This window comes from Taudactylus pleione, unplaced genomic scaffold (assembly GCF_031769625.1).
Source record: "Taudactylus pleione unplaced genomic scaffold, aTauple2 ptg000201l, whole genome shotgun sequence".
Classification (NCBI taxonomy): Eukaryota; Metazoa; Chordata; class Amphibia; order Anura; family Myobatrachidae; genus Taudactylus; species Taudactylus pleione.
This window is the reverse complement of record NW_028284603.1, coordinates 61,076,441-61,091,451: the sequence shown is the minus strand read 5'-3', so window position 1 is coordinate 61,091,451 and position 15,011 is coordinate 61,076,441. Positions and strand designations below refer to the sequence as shown.

General features: G+C 39.0%; 1 protein-coding gene and 1 pseudogene across 5 annotated transcripts in view; one reads left to right on the top strand and one right to left on the bottom strand.

Annotated features, from left to right (window-relative positions):
- Positions 1-15,011, bottom strand: part of MAP4K3 (mitogen-activated protein kinase kinase kinase kinase 3) — a 317,828-nt gene that overhangs the window by 105,242 nt on the left and 197,575 nt on the right. For 3 of the 5 annotated variants that reach the window (XM_088477406.1, XM_088477407.1, XM_088477408.1), the window contains exons 8-13: positions 13,730-13,802; positions 12,519-12,650; positions 11,384-11,446; positions 11,197-11,278; positions 4,201-4,311; positions 1,012-1,086 (exon numbers count right to left, since the gene is read on the bottom strand). In XM_088477406.1, the coding sequence (XP_088333532.1) occupies positions 1,012-1,086; positions 4,201-4,311; positions 11,197-11,278; positions 11,384-11,446; positions 12,519-12,650; positions 13,730-13,802 (536 nt within the window). The remainder of the gene's footprint in view (positions 1-1,011; positions 1,087-4,200; positions 4,312-11,196; positions 11,279-11,383; positions 11,447-12,518; positions 12,651-13,729; positions 13,803-15,011) is intronic. The other 2 variants (XM_088477409.1, XM_088477410.1) reach the window with 1 other exon arrangement.
- Positions 6,904-7,022, top strand: LOC148518645 (5S ribosomal RNA; annotated as a pseudogene).

Sequence of the window (15,011 nt, the reverse complement as noted above, 5' to 3'; positions counted from 1 at the left end):
AACGATGGACGATCAACGATGCGCGTTCCCGTTTGTCAGATAACGATATCTGACATCTGATGTGTTTGCAGTCAGACTTGGACGATTCCATTCATTTTAATGCAGTCAAAAATCGTTCAATCGTTCAAATCGTTGAAAACTTTGGTAAAATCGTTCAAATCGTTCATCTGACAAATCTGACCATGTGTATGCTCCATAAGGCGTATTTGAGGTCACGACATAGAGAGCATTAATGTAATCATTAGACTTATTAGATTTTATTAGTGTAGTGAAGGTTAGATTTATTAAAAAAAAAAAATCTAACTGCTATTGATTACAATTTATCTGTGAGTTTTGGACCATACATTTTATATACTTAAGGAAAAGTAACTATTATTTTGCATTCATACAGTGCTTTTACATTGGCATCTAGCTTTGCCCCCTGAAGAGTGCAGGTGAGGCGGAGTGTGGGCATACTAATCATCAATATTTTTAGGAATACATAATACTAGAGTGCTCCCCTTACCACTCTCCCTTATTCTGGTAACATCATGGCAGATTCTAGATGTAGCAGTACATTGATTATCAAACATCAGAGATAGACTCAGCTGTTGGTTCATAGCAATACATTAAAAGCTAACTAAATGACAGAACCAAGTGAGACACAATAATTCTATCAATTAAATGAAAATAACATGAACTCAAGCAAAATGATGGTAATGGGTAACATAAATGACATGTTGTACAGAAAAGGCAGCTGAAACTAATATGTGTTTTTGTTCTAGACATAATGTAAACAGAGTTAGTATGCAATAAAATGGTTAGTATGGTTCCACAAGTCATACTAAGAGCTAGGAGGTCATCTAGAGACCTTGATGGAATGATCAATGGAGAAATATGTTGACTTCATTTTGAAGCTGCAAGCTTGGTAAAAGCAATGTTATACTGCATCAGCTAATGCAGGTTTAGGAAGCTGGCGTAATGAACGATAGTTAGGTGATACACTCAGCTTGCTGGGACAAGCAATTGTACCTTGGGACGGGCTGCAAAACGAGGGGCCCGACGCACAGGAGGAGATGCTGGAGAAAAGATCCCCCAAAACTTAAACTATTTGGAAAACAAAAGGGACCAACGCAGACAGAAACATACACAAAACAAAAATGAAGAAAATAATGAGACATTTCTTAAAAACAGAATCTCACATTTAAAGATATTTTTATCTATATATTTTGTCACTTACTCAAACTATATGTAACACGCATGATCAAACAAAAAAGCATTATTTGCACAATTAAAATAAACTGATGTACAACACATACAGATGTGCCCTCAAACATTGATACACGCCAAACAGCCCCTCTTGGAGCACAATGTCCCGTACGACTCTGCTTGCGCCCCAGCATCTTCGTTGCAATGCGATGATAATGGGATGCACCGGGATACTGCACTGATTACTTTGATATGCGACACACTTGTATACCAGTGTGCGACCTAGTCTGAAACTGTACGAAATGCTGCGATGCATCGGTCAAAAAATAGGCTTTGCGCTAGCAGAGTCGCACAGGGCCTAGCGTCGCATGGTGTATGTGGACGCACCTGTATGCAGAGTACCTTACATAGTATCTGCAAACTGCATAGATACAAATATTTAACTATAAAGTGGAGGTCATTAACACAGCACAAAATGGCAACTCCGCAGCGCCAATACAGCTCTGAACTTGACGCGCACCTTGATTTCTACAAGGTTTAAAGGAAAAGGTGACTGCAACTGCGGAGAATCAGTAGTCTGCATGCCCAGGCAGAGGGGGAAGTTGGGTGGAGTGAAGGTCCTCCAAGCCCTCATTTAGAGGCTCCAGTCTTACACTGACCAGATATATCAGGGGGAGCACATGCTTGTGGCCTTCTTGTTATAGTGGATGCTTAGTGCTGTGGCTGCAGTGGTACTTGGAGTGCCATTGTCCACTGACAGGTCACCTTCAAAGTATAGGCTGACACTCTATCTCTGCCAGCCTCCGAAATGCAAGTTTAGGCCTATTCCAAACAACGTAATAAAACCATTTAAACATACAAAAGCAACACATACTGTATTATAATTAAAAACAGATACTACTGGTATCACACCTTAAGCTCATGATTACATTAAGCAGAAAAAAACATTGTTAAATATATTGTACTGTGCTGTACAGTATATCAAAAATCATTCAATTCAAAGAGGCAATACTAAAGGGGCAGGATGCAGGACTTTGATGTAATGTTTACTTATGCACAATGCACCCACAGATTATTAAGCACTTTTACTTTCCGGAGCAACACCCTCATTCGCCTCATGAGCACTTCGCAACTGACCTCCAGTGTTTAGCAAATCAGGCCCATTAGTTCATGTCGGGCTCAATTTACAACTCTCAAGGGACAGTAATACATATTACAGACAATGTCACCATCACCTCCAACAAATGCATCGGAGGAATGAAAAATGAGGTTTACATGGCAGGCTTTGAGTTGTCACTGTTACAATGACCACAAACTACTCTACACCATACCTCTCAATAGCCCTGAATCCCGGATACAGAAAAGGGTGGGCCTATTGGACAGAAAGCACCCTTTGCAAGAATGTGGAACTGGATGGGTAATATAGGGTAGGGACTTCTTATAACCCAATTTTGCTCTGCAAAATCTTGGGCAAGTTTTGTTTATGTAAAATGATCATTAGGGTCTGACAAAATCTTTTAACACATTTTTACTAGTCCATAAGTGATCCCAGACAAAGCCTTTAGTGTTGTCTTTCACAGTCCTGTCCATCCTTCTAGCTTGTGACTATATTCTTTATTACAGACGTAGCAGCAACCAACAGTCTCTGCTCAAACAGGCACAGGACCCCTATCTGCATATTCAATATCCAGTAAGTTGAAAGGCCAATAAATAAATACATAAATAAAAAGTGCTGCTTTTTGAGAATATGTCTTGATCACTGGCAGTTTATTACCATAATCACTGAAAAGCACACCACTGTAATAAGGGGCAGAAAGCCATGAGCAATGCGGGAAAACAGAGCTATCTCTGAAATGTAATTAGGGATGTGCAGGCTCGGATAGGTTTGAAGTTACCCTCCAAGTTTGGATTTTTCCCGCCAAAAATCGGGTCTCAGAAGGAGGCAAAACGTCATCTTTCATGGACAAACGTCTTTCTGAGACCCGATTTTTGGCGGGAAAAATCCGAACTTGGCAGGAAAATTCAAACCTATCCGAGCCTGGACATCCCTAGTAATTATGTATATTTTAGGCTTGGCACACCAAATAATGGAAATAAACTCCTTTTATAGAGAATTGGAAATTCCCAAACATTTCAGTTAACACATTCCATATCTGTACTGTTAAAGTAGTTGGAACACTCTAGAACACACTACACCTATACCATATATATCCAAAACAATGAAAGGTAAGAACACCACAATTTTTTAAGGGTGTTCCAGTCTGGGAGAATAAAGAGGTATTGCTTAAGAAAAAGTAGTACGCTCCACATAATAATAAATATGTAAACAACTACATAGCATAGCATAACTACATAATAAGTGTGCAAATCAATAATTGTGCTTTTGTCCAAAGTAAGTAAACAAACAGGTTAAAACACCCAGTTATTAAGATCCATTCTATATAAAAATACATGAGAACATTTATAGTCTACTACAGTATGTTTCATGGCAAGCAAGTAATAGGTGTTCATGAATTTTTATACTACATTTCTACAATGTGATACGAGATACGTGACCAGGGGCGTCTTAAGAAAGGAGGGAGGGGCCTGTATGCCGTCTCCGCCTGGGGCCCCCTCCTCTCATCCCAGCAGAGCACTGATAGCAGTAGACTCTGATCACTAGCAGACTCTAGCGCTGGTCTCCGGGGAAATGGCACGGCAGCCATTTTCCCAGCAATTCTCCTACTGAGCATGCACAAAAACGCTGGGAAAATGGCCACCGCTTCATTTTCCCGGTGATTTGTGCACCGCTGCTGCCGTTGACGCGGGACTCCAGAGAGGTAGGTATTGAAGAAATGGGTGCAGGGTGCGTGGTATGGGCCCCCCTGGATCCAGGGGCCCTTGGGCACCGCACACCATGCATACATTATAGATACGCTTCTGCATGTGACGCAAATAAAGCAAGACAGCCTTTTCTGAACTATTTAATGATCAATACATTGTACTGCACACTGTGGTTATAAATACTCTTACCTCTGGGTCATCGTCATCGAAGTCATGGTAACTAGAGTGGTCGGGATTATTCACTTTATCCAGCAATTCAATAGCAAGCGTGCGGTTTAATGGCTGTGTAACAAAAGGATGCTACAAAAAGCAAGAAACTCATATTAGATAAATGCCAACTCTCACAGAAATCACTACATAATCTGACAGGCTAAATTACTTGCTCTATTTTATTTTCCTTACATTAAAATGCCACTCGCTACATTAGTCATGTCAAAATGCTATAAACATTTAATAAATACATCACTGCATCAAAACAAACAGTTTTCATAGTATAAATATAGAGTACATTAAATACAGAGTACATTAAAAGTGAGACACAAAGTTTGATTATCTGGCCATTCAAGCGTCTGACAGTAAGTAGTCAGTAATGACTGCTTGTTTAAGAACAAAGTAGAGGCACATTAGTGGCCTATTAGAGGTATCATTACCATACATGCATTGGAAAGCTCAGTATGTTGCCTATGACATCATATTCTTCAAAGGCTTCAGACAAGATTACTACAATGCAGTAGTGACAGAAGACAGACATCAGCTATTTATATCCATCTGTAAACTAGAGAGTTTCTAGAGAGAAGTCAATTCTGACTGATTCTGGATGTAAGATAAAGATGCTGATGGGACAAGTTCTACACAACGGATGGGACTATTAACGCTAGAACTAATCTATAATCTGAATCAAAAAGATTTTTCTGTTTGTGGTTTTATATTAGAGAAAGTGGTCTCCTGAAATATGTGTGTATTCCTTTTGATAGCAATGTTAGATCCAAGTAAGCTGGAACTAATAGAGATGACTAGATTACACACAGTTTACACTGAATCATTTAGTGCTAGCAAAGGGTACATCACACATATTTATGGTTACTATTATTATTATTAGACTCGGGAGAGCTGCCATATTACATATGAGGGAAAACAATAGCATTACACTAGCACAGTGAACGTTACAAAAGGGAGTATTTTTAAAAAGTCAATCCCTAATTTTGACTGTTTCACACATGTATAAAAGTGTTTTTATATCACTATATATCAAAACAATGCACTGGCTCTACTGATATTGGCTTGGTTATGAAACAGGGGACAGGAGTTATAAGTTCAGAATAATATAATATATACTGTATATATTTTTTTTTTATAGGCACTGAGGAAGTATACCTCAGGCTTCTATTTAACCATAACTGACTGTTTACCCGTTTAAGGCAAAGGGACAGCAATGGTGGCAAAATCTGGTATCAATCTTCTATAATATCCCATGATTCCTAAGAAAACTCTCTCCTGCTTCTTATTTACGGGTCATGGCCAGTTTTGTGTTGCCTCAATTTTATCAAGTTGGGTTTTGTCAAACCTCTGCCTATGGTGTATCCAAGATACTTCACCTCTTCCATCACTAAGCAACACTCTTTTGGGTTGGCTGTCAATGCTGCCTTACAGATGGAGTCCAACACTGTACCCTGGGTAAGTGAGACTTCCAATCAGGACTGCAGATGACTACATCATCAAGATAAGTAACAGTACACTATGCTCTTTATAAAACCTCACATTTTCAAGAACCATCTAGTTATTCTCCCATTGGTCTCTTTATTCACAGCCATCCACTTCAACTGAGCATGATCTGTAATCAATTTATACCAATCAATTTGGGTATAAATCTTTTATAATACCCTGTGATTCCTAAGGAAGCTCTCTCCTGCTTCCTATCCAGGCATCATGGCCAATGTTTTCCCTACATTGGGGTTTTATCAAACCTCTGCCTATGTTGTATCCAAGATATTTCACCTCTTCCATCACTAAGCAACAGTCTTTTAGGTTTGCTGTCAATCCTGCCTCACAGATGGAGTCCAACACTACTTGTACCCTGGGTAAGTGAGACTGACAATCAGGACTATAGATGATTACATAATTGAGATAATCAGCAGCATACTGTCTATGGGACCTTAGAATTACATCGGTCATCCATATAGTCATGTCGCCCATGTTTTTAGATGTAATAATTAATAATGGATATTATGTGCTAACAAAAATATAATAATACGCTAGTAATAGAAAAAAGGAATATTATGTTTAAGCCCATAAAAATGGGTAAATAACTCATATAGAAGAGTTATATTAAAATATATATAGTGTACAGACCTGGAGTTTATAAAAATTGATAAATAGATAAAATATGAATAAGATGATTTAAAGAGAATATAGTGTATAAGGAATTTGACTATTCTAGGTGTTAAAGTATTATTTATCATTTATAGTGTATATTCTTTAAAGGAAAACATTATAGTTAATGTGCTCGCTCATTCCCTTGGGTGAGAGGGTATCTAGCTTAAAGGTCCATGCACTCTGTTTCTTCATCAGTTCTTGCATTATATCGCCGCCACGGATACCCAATTCAATTTTTTCAAGACCAAATATTCGTAGGTCTTTTACCAATATTATCACCATAACAGAGATTTTTTTAAATATTCATTTGATCATTATATGTGAAAGTGTTGACAGTGAAAATGTATACAATTGCTTATGTTTAAATAAATTAAAGTATTCTTATGCATCACTTTCTGATTTCATGACTCTTATTAGTAAAGTGGACTTTTATCTCTAAGAGACAGTCCTACATTTTTTTTACATATCTTTTCTTGAGGCCTTGTGCAAGGGCAAACCTCACCTATAGGATTAATCTTAACCTACAGTCATACTTCACTGACCCTGCCCAATCTCGTCTGATATTGGAAGCGATACAGTAGTAGGCCTGGTCAGTACTTGGATGGGAGACCACCTAGGAATACCAGGTGTTGTAGGTATAAATATTGGTTGAGGAATGGGACAGGACGGCACATGGTACAGCAAACTAATTCATTAGCAATACTTATCAGTGTACAACATAATTTTGGAAACTTGATAGATGATACTTATCTCAAGGATGTACAGTGTAATGCAGATTTTAATTAATATTTTCGCCAATTGAGTAATTGTGGGTGTTAGTGGCAACAAATACCTGCATATTATTACTCAAATATTATTACTATTTTTTCTTTGCACAATATAGGTATGCCTCTTTTATAAAGACATATTAAAAGTTATATCAATAATATTCATAGCAGAATTATCGTTTAAGTGTGCCCCAACAAAGAGCCTTTTTTTTTTCTCTTGTTTGGTTTCGAATCAGAGTATTATAGAAGGACTTATATCCATATTGATGGGTATAAATTGATTACAGATCACGCTCCGTTGAAGTGGATGGCTGTGAATAAAGAGACCAATGGGAGAATAACTAGATGGTTCTTGGAATTGAAAAAATGTGAGGTTTTATAAAGAGCATAGGCCAGTATGCCAACTGGACAATGCAGATGCTTTGTCCAGTGTTTTTTGCATAGGAGCTACAGGTGTTCCGCCCTACAGGTCGAAACAAGAAAGGGGGATATGTGACAAACACAATGGAAAGTGTCAGGTTGCGGCCTAGGATCGGCTGTTACTCACCAAAGCGCCGGCTTCCCCTAATCCCTCGTGTGGTCAGACGTCAGGTGCGGTGGCGAGTGACGCGCTGAGGATCATGCCTAGGCACCATATTGATGTCCAGGTGCTGCGCTGGGATTCGGTGGATGTGGTTGCCGTCACAGACGCGGCCATGACAGTCTTCATCACCTGACTACCCTTTACCCAATGGTAGCATGTTGGTGGTCAGCTGACGCCTTTTATCAAGACATATTAAATAACAAGCAGTAGAATAAACATTTAAATACTTGTGCAGTACACCATTGTGATTCCCTGCTCCACGCAGTTCCATCTGAGACCCGTTGACGTCAGAGGTGTGCGACCCGGCGGCTGTCGGGATCTCACTGGGGGCGTGGCCATAATGTGACTGTAATCAAGGTAACAGAAACGACTAAAAACACATTTCTATAGGGCTTCGATAGTCATTTTTCCTTTAGCCTTCACATCATGCTGCTTCAAGATAGCTCCATGTAATTTATTCCCTCTATGAATGATATGGTTTATAGTTTCTCTGTGAGGATGACATAGTTTTCATTGTGTCTATTGAACATGATGATTTAGCGATTCTCTGATTGCCTAATAGGAATGCATATTATTATGTTATTCATTATATGTTTGTTTTTAGTGGTTTCTGTTACCTTGGTTACACATTATGGCCACGCCCCAAGGGAGATCTCGACCGCCGGAGGGGCGCACGTCTATGTCGTCATCGGGTCTCAGACGGGACTGCGTGGAGCAGGGAGTCACAGTGGTGTAGTGCACAGGTATTTAAATGTTTATTCTACTGCTTGTTATTTGATATGTCTTGATAAAAGAGCCAACTGCTCTGAAACGTCGACCTACAATAAGACGGTGTCTATTCATTATTGTTGGGGTTGCTCAAACTCTGAGTGCTGTCCATTAACTTGCATTGTGTGTGTGTGTATATATATATATATATATATATATATATATACACACACATGCATCTATAAATATACACACACATACATATATATATCTCAACAGAGAGGGAGATGGTTATACAGGGGCGTAACTAGTTATTTGAAGGCCCATAGCAAAAGTTTGCAAGGGCCCCTATGTACCACCCAATGGTGAAAAATTTATATCACACATGTAACTTTGACAAGGAAGATGGGCCCCCCCTCAGCTGCACCCCTTGCACCTATGGTAGTTACGTCCATGTGGGTATACATAGATGGATATAGGGAGAGAGGGAGATAGTTTATCATATACTTGTAACACTTCAGTCACGCTCCAAGGTCCCATATTTTACTTTTCCTTTGTTTCAATTCCATACACTCTGATACTTCCATTCTCTTTTTCAAGATTCCTTATCCTAATTTCACTTATCTGTATTTCCAGTTGTCTATTTCCCTCCACAGACAAGGAATACCAATGACTTATTTATACCAGCCTCTGATTTCGTTCTTACTAACTTCTTTTTCTCTCTTCCATATGATCATTTTTTAACATGCAACAGACCTGTCCCATGCCCCAAAACCCACACATTAGGAACACTTCCCTAACCATCTAAAATACTTAATCTCTCTTTTTATAGCCTTACATAGCTTTCTATGATAACTCTCTAAAGGATTCACTATACAAAAAACAGTACTGAGTACAACACAGGGTATGCATCACAACGGGTGCACAGGAAAAAGGTGCTGCAGTTCCCAACTACGGATTACAGAACCTGTCCTTTTACTTGTGCACCAATCTACATTAACACACAATGTAAAAAATGCTCTCCACTCAAAACGGCATTCCTCACACTTTAAGGTAATCAGGAACAGAGGTTGGAGCAGTGGAGCTACTAATCTAGAGATGTATACTGTTCCGATGTTTACACAGTTGAGCGATAATCTTCTATCTGTGACTGCATTTGAATCGCACAGCGCATGCATCAAGATACATTACTGTAGTCACTTGCAGTGACTATTTACTCGCACTTGTGATTGACAGTAAGGGGGCATTTGTGGGAGGTAATGCAGAGTGTTGGCAAAGAAAGCAGGTGTGTTCCGATCAATTCGGGGGTGTCACATCCTGTGTCTGCGATCTCGTATGCAAGAAAAATGTCTCCGGCCATTCTGCGTGACCATAGGGTTACTCAGAAGACCAATAATCGAAAGCTCTGCGACCGATGCTGCGTCTCTATAAAAGAGGCTCCTGAAGGAATCAGGGGCTGCTGTCGGTGTAAACCCCCCCAAGAAGAATATGTATATGAACAGACAACTCCAGCACTCCTGTGCAAGTTGGGCTCAGAATACAGCAGCTATCTCTGTGGTCCAAGGCTAAGGAAACCCCTAATGCGTTTGTACCTGGACAAAAGCTAGATTAGGCGGGAGGGGCCAAGAGAATGTGGGAAGAGTTTGTCTTTAAAATGTTCCTCAGTACCAGTGGCTGCAGCCCCTACCAAAACTGCCAGAGGGGGTGAGGTTTAAACAACATAATTAAGTCTGCTCCAAACGCTGCTGTCGAGGATCAATCATTAAACTCACCAGGGAAAGATCAGCTGCGGCGGTGTTTGATTGACAGGTGTGTCGGATTAGTCCGCCCCCAGACTCCTGTGTTAGCTAGCTCCCATTGACTAGTTTTGGCCAATGGGAGCTAATGGACATAAATCCGGCGCACCTGTCAATTACACATAGACCCAGCTGATCTCCGGAGAGCGTAATGATCCCTGGCAACAGCGTTTGGAGCTGGGTCCCTCTGGCAGCTTTGGACTGTGCTGCAGCCCCCACTATGCAACTGCCATTGCTCACTAGTAAGAGCCATGGGACCATATGTAAGAGTCTCCGGTTTATCAAATGTACAGATTTTCTAAAATTTAGCCGCAAGATGTAAAGAGCAGTTTTAAAGATTTTTTTTTGGCACTTGTGTACTTTACGGACTCATTGCAGAGAGAACCCAAGTGTCCTACACTCATTATTATTATCCATCATGGTAATGTCTAAATCCCCTTCAAGGAAAGGACCCTGACGTTATCAGCCAGTGTCCAGCGTCATTCCCAGTGTCCAGTGTCTTTCCCTACCATCCAAGTGGGCATAGAGGGGGAATATAACCTTGTGGCGAACGTAACGAGCCACCGAGACCGAAGCGTGGCGAGCGGACAACTTTCGGTACTTGTGTACATAAAGTACACAAGTACCATTTAAAACATTCATTGGGTTCTCTCTGCAATGAGTCCGTAAAGTACACAAGTACCATTTTTTTTTAAGGCAATAAACAATTGCCAGGGCCATTACATTTGGCCAATGGGAGGAAATCCTGCTCTACTATTGCAGTCTTACACTACAAATTCATTCTTCATTGTAACAGATGTGCCAGTAAGAGATAAATGTTAAAGCAAACTGTATGTTAGAATAGTCCCAATAGATGATTAAAATTGCAACTAAAATTCAACTGCACGGAGTGAAGAATAGGCAGCATAGGATACCCACCAGACACAGACATAAAAGCAGTCACACAGTATTATATTACCTGTAATAATTTCTCAGCGGTAGGTCTTTTCTTAGGATTTTTTGTAAGTGCCATTTTGACAAAATGATGGAAACTATTTGACCTTCAATGGAAAAAAATGAAGAAAAAAAAATATGAATAGTTCCAGCGATGAAAAATAAATGTGAGAGCAAAAGCAAATCATCATGTGAGAACTTGCACTGCTTACCATTTCATCTTATCTTTTAACTTCGGAGGCTGGAAGTTGCTCTTAGTCATAAGAAATAAGGCCCTGAAAGCACAGAATAACCATTATTACTGAGGAGTAACGAGATGAAATATGGGACGGCACAACCCTGGTTAGAAATAAAAATAATTTTTTTTTACAAATAATTAAGCGTTCACGTTAAAGGAATATTAACATATTATAATGTTTCTAATCAGCTTCATTAGTTTTAAATCTACATCACCTGACACTGCTTCCCATTAGATAAATATTTGATTAAAACATAAGAAAATTCTTAAATATCACCACTGGAGGCAGCAGACAGCAGTACTGAGGGCAACTACTGTATTAATAAATACAAATAGAATACTAACAGAGCGAATAGGGTGTGGTATAAGAGATAGACAGTGCTTATATAGACAATGTATAGATAGACACCAGATGTTAGGTAGTCAATAGTTAGACAGGTACAAAAGATCGACAGGGTCAAAAGTTTGACATGAAAATGGTCGACAAATTTGTTTTGGTTTTTTTAGCCCTAATCTTCACCCTAACCCTCCCCCTTGGTCCCTAACCCTTCCTCCTGGTGCCTAACCGTCTGGGTAAGTGCCTAACACTAAGCGTGGGGGATAAGTGCCTAACCCTCCAAGTGCCTAACCCCAACAAAAAAAAAAAAGTGTCAACCATTTTCATGTCGAACTTTTGACCCTGTCGACCTTTTGTACCTGTCGACCTTCTTACATATCGAACTTTAGTGTGTCTGACTTTTGTCCCTGTGTAACTATTGACTGCCTAGCATCTGTTGTCTGTCTAATTACTGTCTATCTATAGTCAGGAACCAGAGCGGATAATGGAGGGAAAATCTAAATGACATAAGTAATGTAAAGTACAGTACACTTAGATTTACTTCTATAGTTGAAAAGGAACAGTGATCTAACACTGGTGGAAAGATGTTGGGCTTGAACATAAAGAATGCCCTAGAAGAATTAGATGCACAGGGGCTGTACCTGATGAATCACAGGTAAGAAACATTTATATGTTTTTATCTGACCGCAAAAATTTAAGTGGAATTAGCAATTAATACAAATTATCAATACATGGTATTGTCTAAGTGATTTCCCATGCTGAAGAAACTTACCTCATTGGATGCAAGTCAAACATGGGAGGCTGAAGCTCAGCTAGCTCTATAGAGGTTATGCCAACCGCCCAGATATCGCAGAGCTGGTTATATCCACCTTTCCTCTCCACTGCTGCCACTTCAGGTGCCATCCTGAGAACATCATTTATCGTTAGGAAATATGATGCATATTTTTCACAATTAAATATGTATTTTGTAATATTGTGCAAAATTATATATGCAAGTCAACAAGGACATATTTTGGAAACACATTTTATTTTATTTGACACCTCCTTCTTGTATAGAAGTCACATATAAATCACACTCTGAAGAATACTTACATACTTTTTATAGTTCATCTGCGCTAACAATCCCCAATGAAGTGGGTGGGGTCCGGGATGGTTGTCTATTCTCCCGGGAGTCTGGGGGAGCTACCTGAAATTTGGAAGTTGGCAAGTATGCTCTAGAGATGATAGGTGTTTATCATCTCCTGAGTGTGGCACATATGCTGCAGTATGACAATGCAGCCTGCATGCATTCATTATTTACAGTAACACACAACAGATCATTACATGGCCCTGGCTTCTACTGCGATCATCATTAGCTTCAGGCTACTGACATAATGGGTTTATTACAATATCAGCGTGTACATCATAGGCCTGAAAAATTCTCCTTAAAGCTTTATTCAAATTACATGCTGAAGACATTGTGACACTAATATCATGTGATCATTCCAAGCCAATGGGTTGCAAGCTGTCAGAGTTACTACAAATTGTCAATGTTCCAGAGAGTTCCCCATTAGCACAGTCAGCTTATTCACTTCATTTTAGAAAAAATAAAAGGCTGTCACAGGCAAAGACACAATCGTACAGTACAACAAAAGTTTGTTAATATGTGGCCTGTTTGGATGCTCTGTTTAATATGTTAGTCTGACAAAACACATATTGGAATGTGTATTTTTTTGAATACACATTTTGAGTACACAATGTTACAATCTGTCATACAATTAAAGGTGCAATTAGGTTTTTAAATAAGACAGAGAATAGATTTCAAGCACAATGTAACTTACTTACACCATGACATAGGTGCAGTTATTACATAAAAACTCATTTATATCTACAGTAGGTAATATTCACACAGTGTCTCGAATTAAAAACATTTTATTTGAATAAATTTTCTGTAATTGATTCTCTATTTAGCAACCAATAAAAAAGGAAATAATGATGTTTTACCAGTATGGGGTCCCAATAAAAGACTTCCGTTTTGCTATGGTGGCAGTAATTTGAGCTGACACTCCAAAATCCGCTGTAAACAAAATACATTCAGTCTTTTAATAACGCTAAAAACATGCATGTATGGAAGTAAAATTATGCATAGTGACAAATGGACTGACCTGTGAAAATCACATGTTTATAGCTTACAATTACCGGTTATAAGAAGCTGCATGATAAGGATAGGCTATTTGTACAATTCACAAATATATACATCAAGATGTTTCCAGAACTAAATATATAGTATATGTGATAACACTGATTAATGATGGAAATGTTTTTGGACAGCAGCTGCACATTTTGCCAACATCACTTGAGTATGAAACTCTCAAGGTATAAGGCTATTATATAACTAGGTGTTTGATTCTCCAGTGACGTCAGGAAATGAGGCATTGGGGAAGGCGACTTGCTTACCACATTCCCACAGAACAAATGGTTACCTTGGAAACCATTTATAAACTGAGACCTCTACTATATCTTTATTATCTATAAAAAAAAATGTGAGGTTTCTATAAATAAAGACAAAACCTCAAAATTGTGTACTGTGTTACCCACTATGGGCCGTATTCAATTAGCGGCGAAAAAAAGCAGTTTTTCGCCAAAAAAGGCGATATTTTCACAAAAAAAATAGGCGAAAATGCAATTGGCGAAAAAAAACTGGAGATAAGTTTTCTCCATTCCAGACCAGGTAAAAAAAAATGCTAAATCCTTATTTTTGGCTAAAAATGTGGGGATTTCTTTCAGAACCCTTTGGACACACCCCTAATTATAAATGACCCCCCCAAAAAATTCGTAAGTTATGCACTTTGGCGAAAAACGACCGCGCAAATTTTGAGCAAAAAACCCCCTTGAAAATGGTTTTAATGTATTGGGTCTGATTTTTCGGGGGACAGTATGAATGTGTGAAGTTTTTTAAACATTGCACGCGGTCGCAGCAGGCAGTTTTTTACGGTTTTAACAATTGCGTTTGTCCGACACGAAAATATACTTGCACCCATTTTAACGTGCCCCCAATTTATGTGGAACAGTAATTTCCTGGAAAAAAATTGCTTCTCATAATTTTCAACGGTTTACATTTTTTTTCACCCAAAATTGCACGGTCGGTTTTTGCCAAAGTGCGCAACTTCCGACATTTTTTTTGGGTAATTTATTATTGGGGGGGGGGGGGGGGGGGGTTTTCCAAAGGGTTCTAAATGAAATCCCCACATTTTTAGCCAAAAATAGGGATTTTGCATTTATTTTC